The following is a 13,935-nucleotide window of genomic DNA, read 5'->3' on the forward strand; positions in this document are numbered from 1 at the left end:
GAGCATGGAAGCAGAAACCACTAAGCTAAAACTGAAGAGTCAAACTTTAGGTGAAAAAACAGTGATGATCTCTTCTTACTGCAGGAGAGACTCTTGCAAATCTTGGGGGAGTCCCCAGCAATGGACACCCAAGACACGTTCTGCTTCACTGACAAGCTTGTATCATTAGATTCTCCAGACTAACTTAATAATAATCCCTCTTAAGCACCAATGTTGTAGCAGCAGAGAGCCGTGCCTGGTTATTTGTCATACTCTATTTTGTGATTTTATTGCCCCTGCCCCCTTTTCCCCCCACCCCACCTCAATGTTTTCTTCATCTCTCTTGGCCTTCCCCCTGTTTCATGGACCCACTGCTCTGAAGAGCCAGAGAATGATCACTGGAGGATGAGTACCTGACTAGACTGCTTAGATGGCATCCCAGACCAGAGAAGAGGGACTGGACCCAGGTCAATTCTTGCAGCCAAACTGACAATCTGAGCATCTGTCTATGACAGCGCATCCTTCTCTTTTCCTGTTGTTTTTTTTTCCTTCCCCTTCATGTTTTGTTTTGTTTTGTGAAAAGCTCAAATGCAGAAAGGCGGCTACTATTCTGTCAACAACTTGCTCAGTATTCAATACAAGGCCTTTTTTTTCCTTCTAAAAAGGATTGCTTGAAAAATTGAAGGCTCTTTAACTGAGCAATTTCTTTCCATTAAAAGGATTGTAATGAGTTTTACTTACATATGTTTATCATTACCACTTAATTTCAGGCTGAGAAATACAATTTGGAGGAGTGGTTGTTCTTTTGGATTCCACCCCCCTCCCCCACTTCATCCTTTCCAAACTTTGTCATTAATTTTCTGTCACTGGTTCTATGGAACTAAATTCTAATCAGTGTTTCGCTCTTAATGTTATACAACTGCATAGCAAGAGTCAGGTTGGCATTTTGACTTCCTGCACCCATATATTCCATTATAACATGCCATGGTACAAGATACGCACCAAAGATGCGTACCAAAACTATGTTAAGATAGACAAAAGAATATTAGTTGGTGTGAAATGGATTAAATTTTGCAAAGAAAGCTACACAGAAGCTCAGTATTTGTGTGGGTTTATGCAAGTTTTCCGTATATGCAGATGTATGTGTGTGTAGACATAGGAAAAGGAAGAGTATATGTAAGAGCATGGGCTGAAAACTTCAAAGGCAATTCTATGATTCTATGATTCTAAGTGTTTACAAATCTGTTTAGAAATTATCTGTCTTGGTATGCAAACTAAGGTGCAGAAGTCTCTCATTACATCTCAGAATCAGGTTCATTATCATTCTCATTGCGAAGTGGATTTTAAAAAGCCTGTATTAAACATTCAGGTTTGAATATTTTAAGTTTGGACATTAAGATCTGAATTTCCTGGGTACAAAGCATTGTTTAGTCTTGATCTTTTCAGATAAAAATAGTAGATGCCATCATAGATCAAATCCATACATTAGAAATAGATAAATAAAAAAAAATGCATGCCAAAAAATACTAAATTGCATATTTTTTAGTGTAAAGTCTGTTCTGGTTTTACAAACTAAAAAAAATGCTGTTCTACACATTTTAAAACTTCAAAAGTCTAATTAAACTAAAAGATAAGTTAACTAGCTTTTTTTGGACAGCAAATATGTTGTATTTATGATTAATCTACTTTATATTTCAATGCTTTTTCATGAAATGTTTTATGAGCCTTGTGTTTTTACACTTAAGATAAGCTCTACACCTTAAAACAAGCTTGTAAATAACAGTTAGGTTAGGGCCATCCTATCTTTTTTGAAGTCAAAATATATTTAGCATGATTTGGAACACAATCAAAATATTCTGGTTTTACTCATTTACTCTCCCCTTGGTATTTACAGTGTTATTTAAATCTATATTTCATGTTCTCTAGACTGGTGGCCATGGCTTAATTTGTGAAATGTCAATAGTGGAACTACGCGAACGCCTCGCTCTACTCAGAGAAGCACAGAAGGCAGCAGAGGAAGAGAAGAGAGACCAGATAATTCATGAAAAACAAGCTAAGGAACAACTTCTTCTAGACAAACTGGACCAGATTTCCCTGTTCAGAGCAGAACTTGGACGAGCAGCTGCTTTAAAGTCAGTATAAAACAGCATGTGACATTTAAGACATTGCAACTTGTTAATATTTTGCTAGCCCCTTGAGGAGAAAAACAAGTAGAGAGCAAAATACTGCCCTTTTATAAATCAGTTTGACTTTTGTCAAGGATTACACTGGGGCCAGAATGTCCATTTTATTCTTGAAAGTAATTTGCATCAGATTTAACAAATCTTTTTCATCATTTTGAATTTATGGCTGAAGATACTCTGTAGGCTAGTGTTGACAGTATTGCCCCAGGATTCAGAGCCAATATTATATATTGAGAAAGAAGTTCAGCCTTTCTTCTGTTCCTTTTCAGCTAATCAGAACTAATTTGATGTTATTAGAATCATTATAGCTTGCTACCTAAAGTGGTTTCTCATTTTCATCTAAATGAATACATTAGGGCTATAGTTTTCTTCCTTGAACTTCTTTTGTTATTTGAAAAGGCAGACCTTATTTTAGAAGTTAAAAATATTTTAGGAAGGAGATTTTTCTGATAACAATAATAAGTTATAAATTAAATATATTATAGCAGTGGATCAAAGAGAAAAATTTTTGCTTACAGGCTCTCTGATCAAATTTTGTATTCATTATTCATATTTATTATTCATTATCATATTTATTATTCATTGTCATAAAGGATCCATAACCATCATAGATGCTTCACATATGCAGAAGACAGGTCCCTTCCAAAAAGAGTTTAAAATCTAATTTAAAGCTAGAGCAGGAAGAAAGTCTGTGTGAAAGTGTAAAATATGGTACACCTCTTGATCTTACGCCATTTTACTACATCTTGACTATTTGCTACTGGTTTCTTGCAAGTTGTCTTTCACCTTTTCCCTTTTATGAGTTTGAGAGTTTAGTCCTTGTCTTGTCATATTTATTTTGCAAACAGACGTTCAGGCTGACATTCTGAAGACATATTCTATCAGGCTAAAAGCACACATCTTAAGACATGTCTTAGATTTGTGTTTATTACTGAGATACTGAAGGTGGCTTCTTAAAGTTAAATTCATGTTATTGATTTATCTTCCAGTTCTAAATCTCAATTACAGAAGGCAGAATTGATGTATTCATTTAACTAGTTTTCACTAGTCTCAGTTTTAATTTGGTCTGTTGATGATAGTTAACGTCCAAAGACTGCGGTTTTCCTGTTAGAACTTAAGATGATAGTTTAATGAATTTAATGAATCAATAACTGCATCTGCAGTGGATTGACCGCATAGATCAGTGACCCTCTCTTCTATGGCATATATTGAGAAAAAGATTTTAAGACTAAAGAACCTGAAATGGAGTTGTAGCTGGAAATATACTCTCATCACCAAATATTCAGTGTTGTGAAAGCCTGTGAGAGCAACTCAAGCCACCACTTTCCACTAGAGATGCAAACTAGGCATTAAGAACTTGTATACTATAGAAAACCTGTTTCACTAGTAAGTACTTAAAGAATCATTTGTTATGCTAGATGTTTGGCAGTGTCAGGTTGATGGTTGGACTCAATGATCTTAAAGGTCTCTTCCAACGTAGACAATTCTATGATTCTATGTGCAGTCTGTGAATTTTGTATAGTGCTGCGTTTCTTTCAAATAGACGCGTTGGCTCAATTCAGATCTGAAACTGTTCTGATCCTGAAGTAACCTATGCTTGAATGAGAAGCTAACTTTGATTCACTTTTTGTTCTGACTTCTGAAATTTTTTTTAGAACAGACCAGCATGTAGAATCCAAATGAAATTAAACACTTAATTTGCAAGCTTCTAGTCAGATTCATGATAAGTAATACCGTCATTTTAATGGAGCCCTGTTCGCTCTCCAAATAAAATACAAAGTTTTGTTATAGATGTTATAAGACATTTCCATTCATATCTCCCAGGCAATCTATGTACGTAACTGGGAGCATCGACTAAAAAGAAGCATCATCAAAATATAGCAGAAATGTTATTCTTTGGGAATGTATGTAATGCATTTTCATCTAGAATGCAAATCTGTGTTGTTATTTCTGGTAATAGAGAAGTACAGCATGCTGGCCTATTTACAAATGCTAGACACTTTGCTGCGGCTTTTATTTCTCTCTAAACAAACTATTGGCTTTGTATGCTAAACCTGATTTACAGATCTTGAATCTTGAAATATCTATCAAGTCAATGTAAGTGGTTAATTGCTTGGATTGTATTATTGATACACTGCACAGATGTAAAAAGCAAATTTTTATGTTTACAGAATGAATTCATAATTATACGGATAAAATAGCATATCTTACCAATAGTCCTTATAAGATAGCCTTATGCATCAATATAAAATTACATGTTGTATCTTAAATTGGATTATGTTGAAGGCTACTGCTAATTAGCTAAAGTATGGTGCCTAAGCTTTGCTAAACCAATGTGCTTTAGTTAGTGTCAGCTGGAGTTTAATTGGGTCCCTACCAAGCAGGTTGCTTTCAATATCATTTACAAACAGACATACATCAACACAAAAGAAGCACATTGAGCGAGCATATAATGAGCTATATTAAACAAAATAGGAAATGGAACATGAAAAATTACACAGACATCAACCTTTAATAGACTGCAAGCCATGACATCCATCACAGCAGTGGCTTTGTGAGTGCTCGCAGAACACTTAAGAAGCAATTCAATATGTACACGGGACGTCCCTTTAATTGATAGAATTTCACACAGTTTGAAAATCAGCACTGGCATATGAAGTGGACACACATTTGAGTTCTCAGCTTTCAAACATTAGCAACAAAAGATTTATGAGTGTTTGAATACATGATAATGTACTGAAGTTATGTGCCTGTATCCTTCAGGTACAATTCCCTGTCATTCCAGTGAGGCTACCTCTATTACTGCAAGTAATTTAATGCACTAAGAACAAAGCAACAGATCAAAACACTTGGTGCTGAGGCTCCCTCCATACACATGATCTGTGATCTGTGTTGGATTTTGTGTGATCTTGGGACTGCATGCTCACATCGTTCATTTGGTTTAAAGCTGTCCAGAAGAAAGTTATCTCACAAAATTTCACATTCTCAACTCCCGGCTCCTCTGCAAGCCCTTTTGTTTGTCTCACATAGATGACAGTAGCACATACGTGCTCCTACCAGCCACTGGCACATATGTAAGGTACATGGAAGCCAGCTTTATCTCTGTTCTTGGTCATGTTCCTGCCTTGTTTGTTTTCCTGCTCCACTGACATGATGGTGCCTGCTGCCCAAGCCTCCTCCCCTCTCCAAGTCAGGGCAACATCCAGATGAAGGTAGCAGATGCTGTTCCAGGGCAACACTCTGTACTGAAACTAAACCTCCTTGACTACCTTGTAGATGAGGAAGAAGAATCAGAAAATCGTTATGAGGAACAAGATGCACAGACTCACACCAACACAAAAGTTTACCCCATCCCCATCTCACACTGTGGTAATGGTGTAGCTTGCTGGGGTCTCAGCACTGGATTACAAATGATGGTGTGTTTGCTAAGACGGCAAAACATTCCTTTCTCTCCCTGCCACTTGCCAGTGCTCAAACCCCTCCTTGACAAGGGGTATTGGCCACACACCAGTGCAACCCCTCTCTCTTGGCCTGAACTGGGGAGTGGTGGAAATAGTCTGGGGGTAGCCATGGCAGGAGAACAAGGGGGAAAGCTGGTAATGCAGAGGGAGAGGAGAACAAAGAGAAGGAAGAGTTATGGATGGATGACTGTGACAGTCCTTTCCAATTAGAACAAGCTCCCTAAAGCGGATGTTCCCTGGAGTGTCCAGGTCTGACTTACAGGGTGAAAGGCCTTCTGGGTGAGGAGGGGAGAATAGAGCCCCATCCTCCAAAACCTGTAAAACACCCTGGCAGCACAACCCTGTAATGTAGCACACAACTGAGGGAAGGGGCTGACAGCACACGGAAGTGGAAAGATGTAATGCCTTGGAACATGTGCCATTGTATCTCTGTGTGTGGCTGTTGCTTTAGGTCTTCAAAAACATAGCCTAGAATAATGAAAAAAGCTGACTAATTAGCAATATAAGGGACTTTGGTTTGTTACTTCACGATACTGGTAATTTCATTAATTTAATGACTTCCATAAATACTTAGGGTTCTGTATGTGTTGGCAATAAGGAAGTAAGGTTTAGTTTCTCAGTCCTTACTGCTGGGAATCAGTTCTTCCCTAGCACTGAAACAGGAGGAGAAAATTTATTAGCAATAATGGATCAGAAATACAAATATGCGAAGAGAGGCTGTAAAGAAGACAGAGCCAGGTTTTTCTCAGTGGTGACCAATGAGAGGACAAGAGGTACAAGAGGAAACACAGGAGGTTCCCTCTGAACATCAGGAAATACTTTATTACTGTGAGGGTGACCAAACTGACAAAGGTTTCCCAGGGAGGTTGTGGAGTCTCCATCCTTGGAGATATTCAAAAGTCATCTGGACATGGTCCTGAGCAACCAGCTGTAGGTGTCTCTGCTTGAGCAGGTGGGGGTGGACAAGAAGACCTCTAGAGGTCCCTTCCAACCTCAATCATTCCATGATTCTGTGAATGAACTTTGATTATGCAGCTTCACAATCTTTATGTCAAATATGGAAAACACTGTTATGAATAACAATCACTTCCCCACCTAAAATTAGGTGCTTAATAAATTAATTGTTTTGGAATGGAGTCAGATTTTGAGTGCTTAAATCCCTCTACATTAGTACAAAATAGTAAGCAACCTAATAGTGTAGTGTTCTTAAATGTCAAAATAATGACTCCCTTAACAGTGAATTGTTAACAGTTAGATACATTCATTTTCCTCACTGCAATAACTAAGAATTATATAGTGCAGGACAGAAAAAGGGCAAGGTGCTGTGAAGCACAGACAGCCCTAGTCACTGAGACTGAAACTATGAGGAAATAAAAAAAAATATTTATTGCACTGTAAGGCAATCCTACTTCTGGTTTTAAAAATATACTTGTGTTTATTGCACGAGACTCCATTTTGTAAGGTGAGCTTATACAGTCCTAGCTGCTTAAGTTGATATTTTGTGCCTAGAATGGTCAAGTAGTCATTTTACTCCATCTCCTACAAGTGTTGAGTCAGTTAAGAGCTCTTACACATCTGTCTCCTTATACTTTTGATGTACAGTTGCAGGTTGAAAATGTAAATGAAGAGCAAAATGTAGTTTTCAGAAGGAATCCTCAGTGCAAATCTTCAGATTCCCCATTTTTTAAACACAGCTGAGAAGACCTGATCCAACTGTTCCAAGTGTTTTCATTTCCTACAGGAAAACCTTTAATGCTGAATTGCTGCTTCTTCAGTCATAGGCTGGATGGCCTACTGGACCTAGAGTCCATTTGGCCAGATGCTCAAATTGCAGGGCACATAGTTAAACAATTACAAGGGATATGTAAGTAAGAAGACACTGAACTGACAAACTCCATGACAAGTTTGTAAAATGTGAGGTTAAAAAATACTTATTTTTTTTTAAATTTATTATACTTATTAAGGAAATCATTGAGACAACAAATATGGGATGTCAACTGCAGTTTACAATGCCTGCAATATTATTTTGAATAGGAAGACACTTACATTTTACCCATCACTGATGGAATCAGTCTGTACTTCATCATAGTGAGCCAAATTCTTTCTGCTGTTGACTGTACACATAGCTTACACAGAAACTGAATAGAGAACAAAAGCAGTGGTAGATAAAAGAAATTTTCACTATTTGCTTTTATATCCATATTCTGTTGAATTTTTCATTAATCCTTTACTTTTCCTCCTTTGAGTAGTTTATACGTACACACCACACTACTACAAACTTCTATAAGCACATTCAAGAAGCACATTCAAGAATCTCATCTCATTCCTCAACACTATAAAGTACTTTCTGACAAGGTCACAAAGCAAAAACTACGTTTGTTAAACAATTCCAAATACATATGGACTTCAAAAGCATTACAAATTTTTTCAAAGTCTTTGGTAGGGCAATATTATTTTTAAGTATGGCAGACTCACAAAGGGATGGAAGACTCTTGTCTGAGACCAAAAGAAAAGAAAATTAACAAATTCTCTTTTGGACCAAAGATTTGACATTACAGCTTAGGAACTTGTACGATTCTTAAAGATCGGTTTTCATTCAATGTGCTCATTCAATACCAGTAGCTGGTAAATAAAAGTAAAATTAAAATGGTTTATACATATTTTTTTTTCATAAATTATCCCATAAATTTCTATTGAATCTGGAGAGGATTTTTCTAACTATGTACTACCCCATTCTGTCTGTCTGTTACCTTACTTCCTTAGGAAATATGTGATATGGGGTGACAGAGATCGTATGAGATTTTTCTGTCTTGAGTCCTGAAAGTTTTCAACTGACCATCACATAAAAACAGAATTTTAAAATTTCTTTTTTTCATTCCTTCCCCTCTTTGAGTTTCTGTTATGATGTGGTGTGGCATCTGAAAATCTATGGCATTGGCAGTTTTTCGGAATAGTGTAGATGACTGGCACATGACTTCATGTAGAAGAAAGAGGACTGAATATTAGCCTGAAGATAAGCAACTATTTACAATGTTAATTCAGAAGCAGCTGCTGCTGCTTCATGATGTTAAACCTCTTGCTGTATTTCCTGCAATTGTCTTTACAAGAAACTGGATTTGCATGTAATGAAAGGTTTTGTTGCTTATTCCCGTTGACAATATTTAATCATCAAGTGTTTACATAAAACCTTATTGTTATATTCTGCTATATCCCTTGGAATGCAATGCCTTGTTATAATGCAAACAGAAATAATCCATGTTCTCAATTAGATCAAATGATAGTACATAATTTTTAGATTTACAGAATAGTGTTAAAAATTAATCTCAGCGTAGCAGAATATGTCACAGTATTATGGAGGATAAGGAAGTGTTATCCTAACCAGATAGCATGACACAAGCAGCAGAGAGGTTCAGGGAGTATCTCAGGAAAGTAACTGGAAATGAGAAGCCAAGCTAAACTGTGCCCCTTATTTGGAGTTCACAGGCACATTTCAGAATGTAACACAGGTCAAATCTCCCCTTCATCCAGTTCCTGAGGATTTGGGGAACTCTAGTCTGGAATGGCTGCTCTGAAGAATACCTACTGTTACGGAGAGTTTCCTATTAGCAAAGATGAAGCTAAGAAGGCAGACAAGAGCCATCTCTCCCAAGATGAAAGAAGTGTTTAAATCCCTGGAATATTGACACAGACACTTTTTAAGGCAAATGGGTGGTTTTAGCATCAGAAGGAACTTCCTTCTTCCCCTTCCTCCAGCCCCCTGAAAAGACTGTGCCTTATACTGAAAACACTGTGGTATGAGAGCCAAGAGATAAGGGAAGAGTTCTGTTGTAAAACATTTCCAAGAGGCAACCTGCCTGTGAAATTAGTGCTGATACTGACAGAATAACGGTTACAGTATCGGCTGAATGATGCCCCAGTGCACCCTGCTCTTGGTCATTCGGAGTCTTAATCTGGTTTCCAATAAAAGGGATTGTAATGTCGTACTACTGCAATATAAAAGGATCTTTACAAAGCTATCCTTGCCAGCTGAGAGAAGGCATCAGATCTAACCTGGTGATACATTACAGAACTATGCATATTCTTTGGTAGATCTGACACTAACTTTAGCTCTGAATTTGGCCAGAGAATTACAGCTGCTCATGACATAATATTAATACTACAGCTTGATCATACTGAGCCAAATTCAAGGGCAATGTTGAATAAAAGAGAAAGTTGGGTGTTAAGTGCATCACTATGCAAGGTGGTGTAACCTACATGAAGAAATTGTGAGTAAATTGTGCCAGTTGGGTGAAAGTAAGCAAAACCAGATAAAATGTAAACTCCAGAGGACAGAAAAGTAGCTACAATAGAAGGGGAAAAAAGGAAGATTATCTGATAACCTCTCTCTTGTGCCTTAGTTTTATGCTGCACATGATGCTATCCATTTATGCTCACCTAGATCCACTAATCTTAATTAATACATCACCATTCCATAGATTCTGAATTTGGCCATCAAGATTACACATAAAAGAATATCTTTCATTTGCCAAGGAATACAGCAATCGAGATGAATACTAATGATCCTATGAGGAAAACTCCATAATTCTCACAAGCAAAAAGCTGCAGTACTATCACAGGTTTTGCACATGCTTTTTCTAAAGAATGTCAAGTCAGGCTTGAAATACTTCAGATATTGTCATCACAGCAGCCTGTGGGAAGAAATTATTCCATATTGTTTAGTAATGCTGTTCTGTAAACACCAAGAAGGAAGTTGTGAATACTACATTCATCGAGCTATATGATTTAAACCTGTTTTGAGTCTAGCTGATTCCCATAAGCAAGAAAAAATTCATTATTGTAAAGGTTATATATGCTCAGATGGATTTATTCTGTGGGTTGATATTATTTTACCTTCTCCTTGCTTCTTTTTAATTTTGCAGGCAAGAAGAAAAGAAACGAAAGTCCCAGTCTGGTGAAAGGCCTATGAAAGATGATCGCATTTTAAACCTGCAGAAAAAGATTGTAGAAAAAACAATGGAGCGTAAAAAGCAAGCAGGACTCTTAAAGATCACCCCCCAGAAAACCAGCATTGCATCAAGGAAGGTCTGGGAGTTGTTACACAAGGAGAAAAGCTCTGCAATAGACCTGCTGTTCACAGACCTTTGCTCAACTGCCAGCACTGGCAGGGGGGGCAGAGGCAGATGGTGGCGTACATGGCTGGCGATAGCAACTCCCTGCCTCCTGCACAGGCACAATTTCTCCAAACCATAGCCTTGACCTCACCTTCTTGTCACACGTTCTGCTACCACAGAGCAAGGCTCATCCGCATGGCACGCTTCCCACTTTCATTAGCACGCACTCTCATCCCATTGAAACAGCATTTTAGCCCCGTCCCAAACTCTTGTCTTTCTCAGCTTCCTACCACACACATCCCATTATACCACACCAGGATGGTTACCCCCTCTCTCACCCAAGACATATTCCAGTTTATCATTCCCATGGTTTTTACCTCACCTTTCCTTCCTGGGCCCACAACATCAGATGGAAGCACCAATAGCCCTGTAGGCTTTATACTGGTTCACACTGGTTGTGTTTCCTTGGCAAGTGTCTAAAGACAAGCGGTGAGGAGCTACTGCTCCTGCTGCTGCCGCCGCCTCTGCCATTGCCTCATGCGTGCCTAACATTTACAAGTGGTTCATATACCAGTAATAGTACATGTACCACAGCATATGGAACACTGCAGTGAACAGTCATGGTGGGATCACTTTTTAAAAGCTGTACTAGCCCAATGTAAAATTAGAACTAAATCTCCCAATCTGTTAAAATAATAACTCTTCACCTATTTTGTGAGAAAGTTAGATGAAACTGAATTCAATGAAGAGGAAAACTGTATTTTTCAAGTGTGTGCAGTTTAAAAACCAAAATAGCGCAATTTTTCAGAGTATCAATGTTTGCTGCCTTCAGAATCCCCATTTCAGGCAAGCAAAACATGTAGGTGCTTATATAGACAACTTAGGTCTATCCCTTTTGGCAAAGAAAACATTGAAGACCTATTTGAAGAAAGCACTTCCTAAATTGGGGTGGCTTTCTGAAGTTTTGAACACATGCTTAAACACTTTGCTGGATGACATCCAGGGTAAAGTAGAAGCAATAAATGCAGACTTCAAAGGATGGCAGCCATATAGTTACAAATGTGAGATATTTTTAAAATAAACAAAGAGAAATGATAAATTCACAGCTGGAACTTTTGACTGCCTGATGTGGGTGCTCTGGTGTCATATGAATGTGCAAAAAAGCCAGGGTTTGAAAGTTGTTTTAATGTTAGATTTTGTCTTTTTCTTGAGCTTAGCTTTACACAATAAGTCTCTTAGGATGTCAAAGTGCTTTGTTTATGTCTGCTCAAATGTTAAGACATCTGTTAAGAAAAAAACAAGGGAAAAAAATCAAGGTTACTATAAATTATTTAGCTGCTTTGGTTTATCTTCCATCAGTGCTGTTCTGCACTGCAAGACCCTATCCAAATGTTACTACAGGGAAGTGGCTCAATTCTGGTCAGATATGTCCAGCAGCATCTTTATTCTAGTTGAACTGTATATTACTGAAAGTGGTATTAGTGTCACTATAGGAGAAAATTCCTCCCGTAGTTATAATGCCATAGGTATCTGTCATTCAGTTTGTACTGCTGCCTTTTAGGTTCTTCAGTAAGCAGAAAAAAAATGTGACACTAACCCCTTGTATTAAAGTTCCAAGTCCAGATTGTGACTTCATTTACATTTGTGAGGCCCCTTAGGCCCAATGGGTCTGTGCTGATATAAGTCAACGTAACATTTTTTTATAAATGACTGTGAAAGACATTCTTAGTAAATCAGAATTTATATTGCAATTTGGAAAGCTAGCCAGAAAAACTACCATTAATGAAAAAAAAAATTCTACCATTTTAAGCAAAGAATCAGATTAAAAAGTAGCAGTTTTCTGTTTGTTCTGAACTTTTTGGGGAATGTTCCCCTGTGAACACAGCTTTTGAATCAGCAGTAGAGTCTGATAGGATTTGTTGTAGAGTCTGCTCAGTTACAGCTTCAAGAATAAACTGTTGGCAAAGAAAGAACATAAGGTAGCAGCATTGGAGCAAGCCATCCAGATGTAGTTTTATCTTGATTTAACATTTTGTGGAGTATTGCAGCTGTGTTTAATTCATCTTAAACTGGGCAACTCATTCAAGTTACCTTTCTATTCATCATGCCCAGTTTGATGTTGACAAGTTTCCCAATCACATTAGCAAATAAACTGTGTTGCCAGCCAGCCAGATTATCAAATGGAAGTTCAGTGTATCCTCTAAAGAGAACCACTGTAGTCTTTGCAGTGTGATCATCTGTGTGTTTTTTCTGCAGGATTCGTTGCAATGGAACCATTGGAAAGAACTGGAAGAGAGTCGGGAACGACAGTTCAAGATCCTTCAACGTGGCTTCATGGCCAGAGAAAGAGCTCAGAAAATGGCTGGTTATGAGGCAGCAAGAAGTGGGGCCACAGTCTGTATATTGCGCTCTGAAGTACAATAAAATACATTTGGAACAAATTTAGGCCTGCTGGAAATCTCCCGGTGTGCCTGTTTACTACAAGGTGGAATTTTAATCTTTATTTCACCTTTACAGTGTGATTAGAAAAATTTGGGTCATACAGTCATAATAGAATAAAAATGTGTTAATTTTTTTGTCATAGAATTTTATTTTTAAGCTATAATGAAACTTTTTTTTTCTGTTAGAATCAAAAGCTTTAAGAAACTGAAACCTTACCATCAAAGCTCCTACAGCAGAATGGCAAATACCTGGCTAAGAATGTTGAGATCTGTATTTCTTTTATCATTGTATGTTATGCCATGGTTTCTACGCTCATCTTCCAAAAGAATAAAAATGAGGGCAAAACCCACACAACATTTGTTCACATATGCATCTTTTCAGAAGGCATGCCCAGCCCAAGTTCCTAACACATCATCTTACAGGACAGTAACTCTGTGTAAGAGGATCACCAGTTTCAATGCCAATGTTAGAGGATGAGGGAAAAAAATGTTTAGAAGGTTTAGATGATGTGATAGCCTCCAGGAGACAAAGACTAGATTTGGTGACCCAGACAGACCATCCCTCTATTCACAGATGTGAATCTCTTAAGTCTTTAAACAGTGGAAGGAGAACATAACATTGTTTGATCTCTTTAGAGAGCTGCTTCCAGAAAAAGTCAAAATTCTGTTACTCACCTTAAAGATAATTTGCCCTCTATGACAATTTCTATACTGTGTAAAACAGGCTTTAAATCACAGGACTTATTCCAGGCACAAAGCC

The 13,935-nt window shown here is 37.7% G+C and overlaps 1 protein-coding gene across 1 annotated transcript in view; it reads left to right on the forward strand.

Moving 5' to 3' along the window:
• Positions 1–13,275, forward strand: part of CFAP99 (cilia and flagella associated protein 99) — a 64,425-nt gene extending 51,150 nt beyond the window's left edge. The window contains exons 14-16 of the mRNA XM_063337063.1: positions 1,906–2,111; positions 10,543–10,705; positions 12,991–13,275. Coding sequence (XP_063193133.1) covers positions 1,906–2,111; positions 10,543–10,705; positions 12,991–13,158 — 537 coding nt within the window. The 3' untranslated portion in view covers positions 13,159–13,275. The remainder of the gene's footprint in view (positions 1–1,905; positions 2,112–10,542; positions 10,706–12,990) is intronic.
• Positions 13,276–13,935: the final 660 nt, after the last annotated feature.

Source organism: Chroicocephalus ridibundus, chromosome 5 (assembly GCF_963924245.1).
Source record: "Chroicocephalus ridibundus chromosome 5, bChrRid1.1, whole genome shotgun sequence".
NCBI classification, from domain to species: domain Eukaryota; kingdom Metazoa; phylum Chordata; class Aves; order Charadriiformes; family Laridae; genus Chroicocephalus; species Chroicocephalus ridibundus.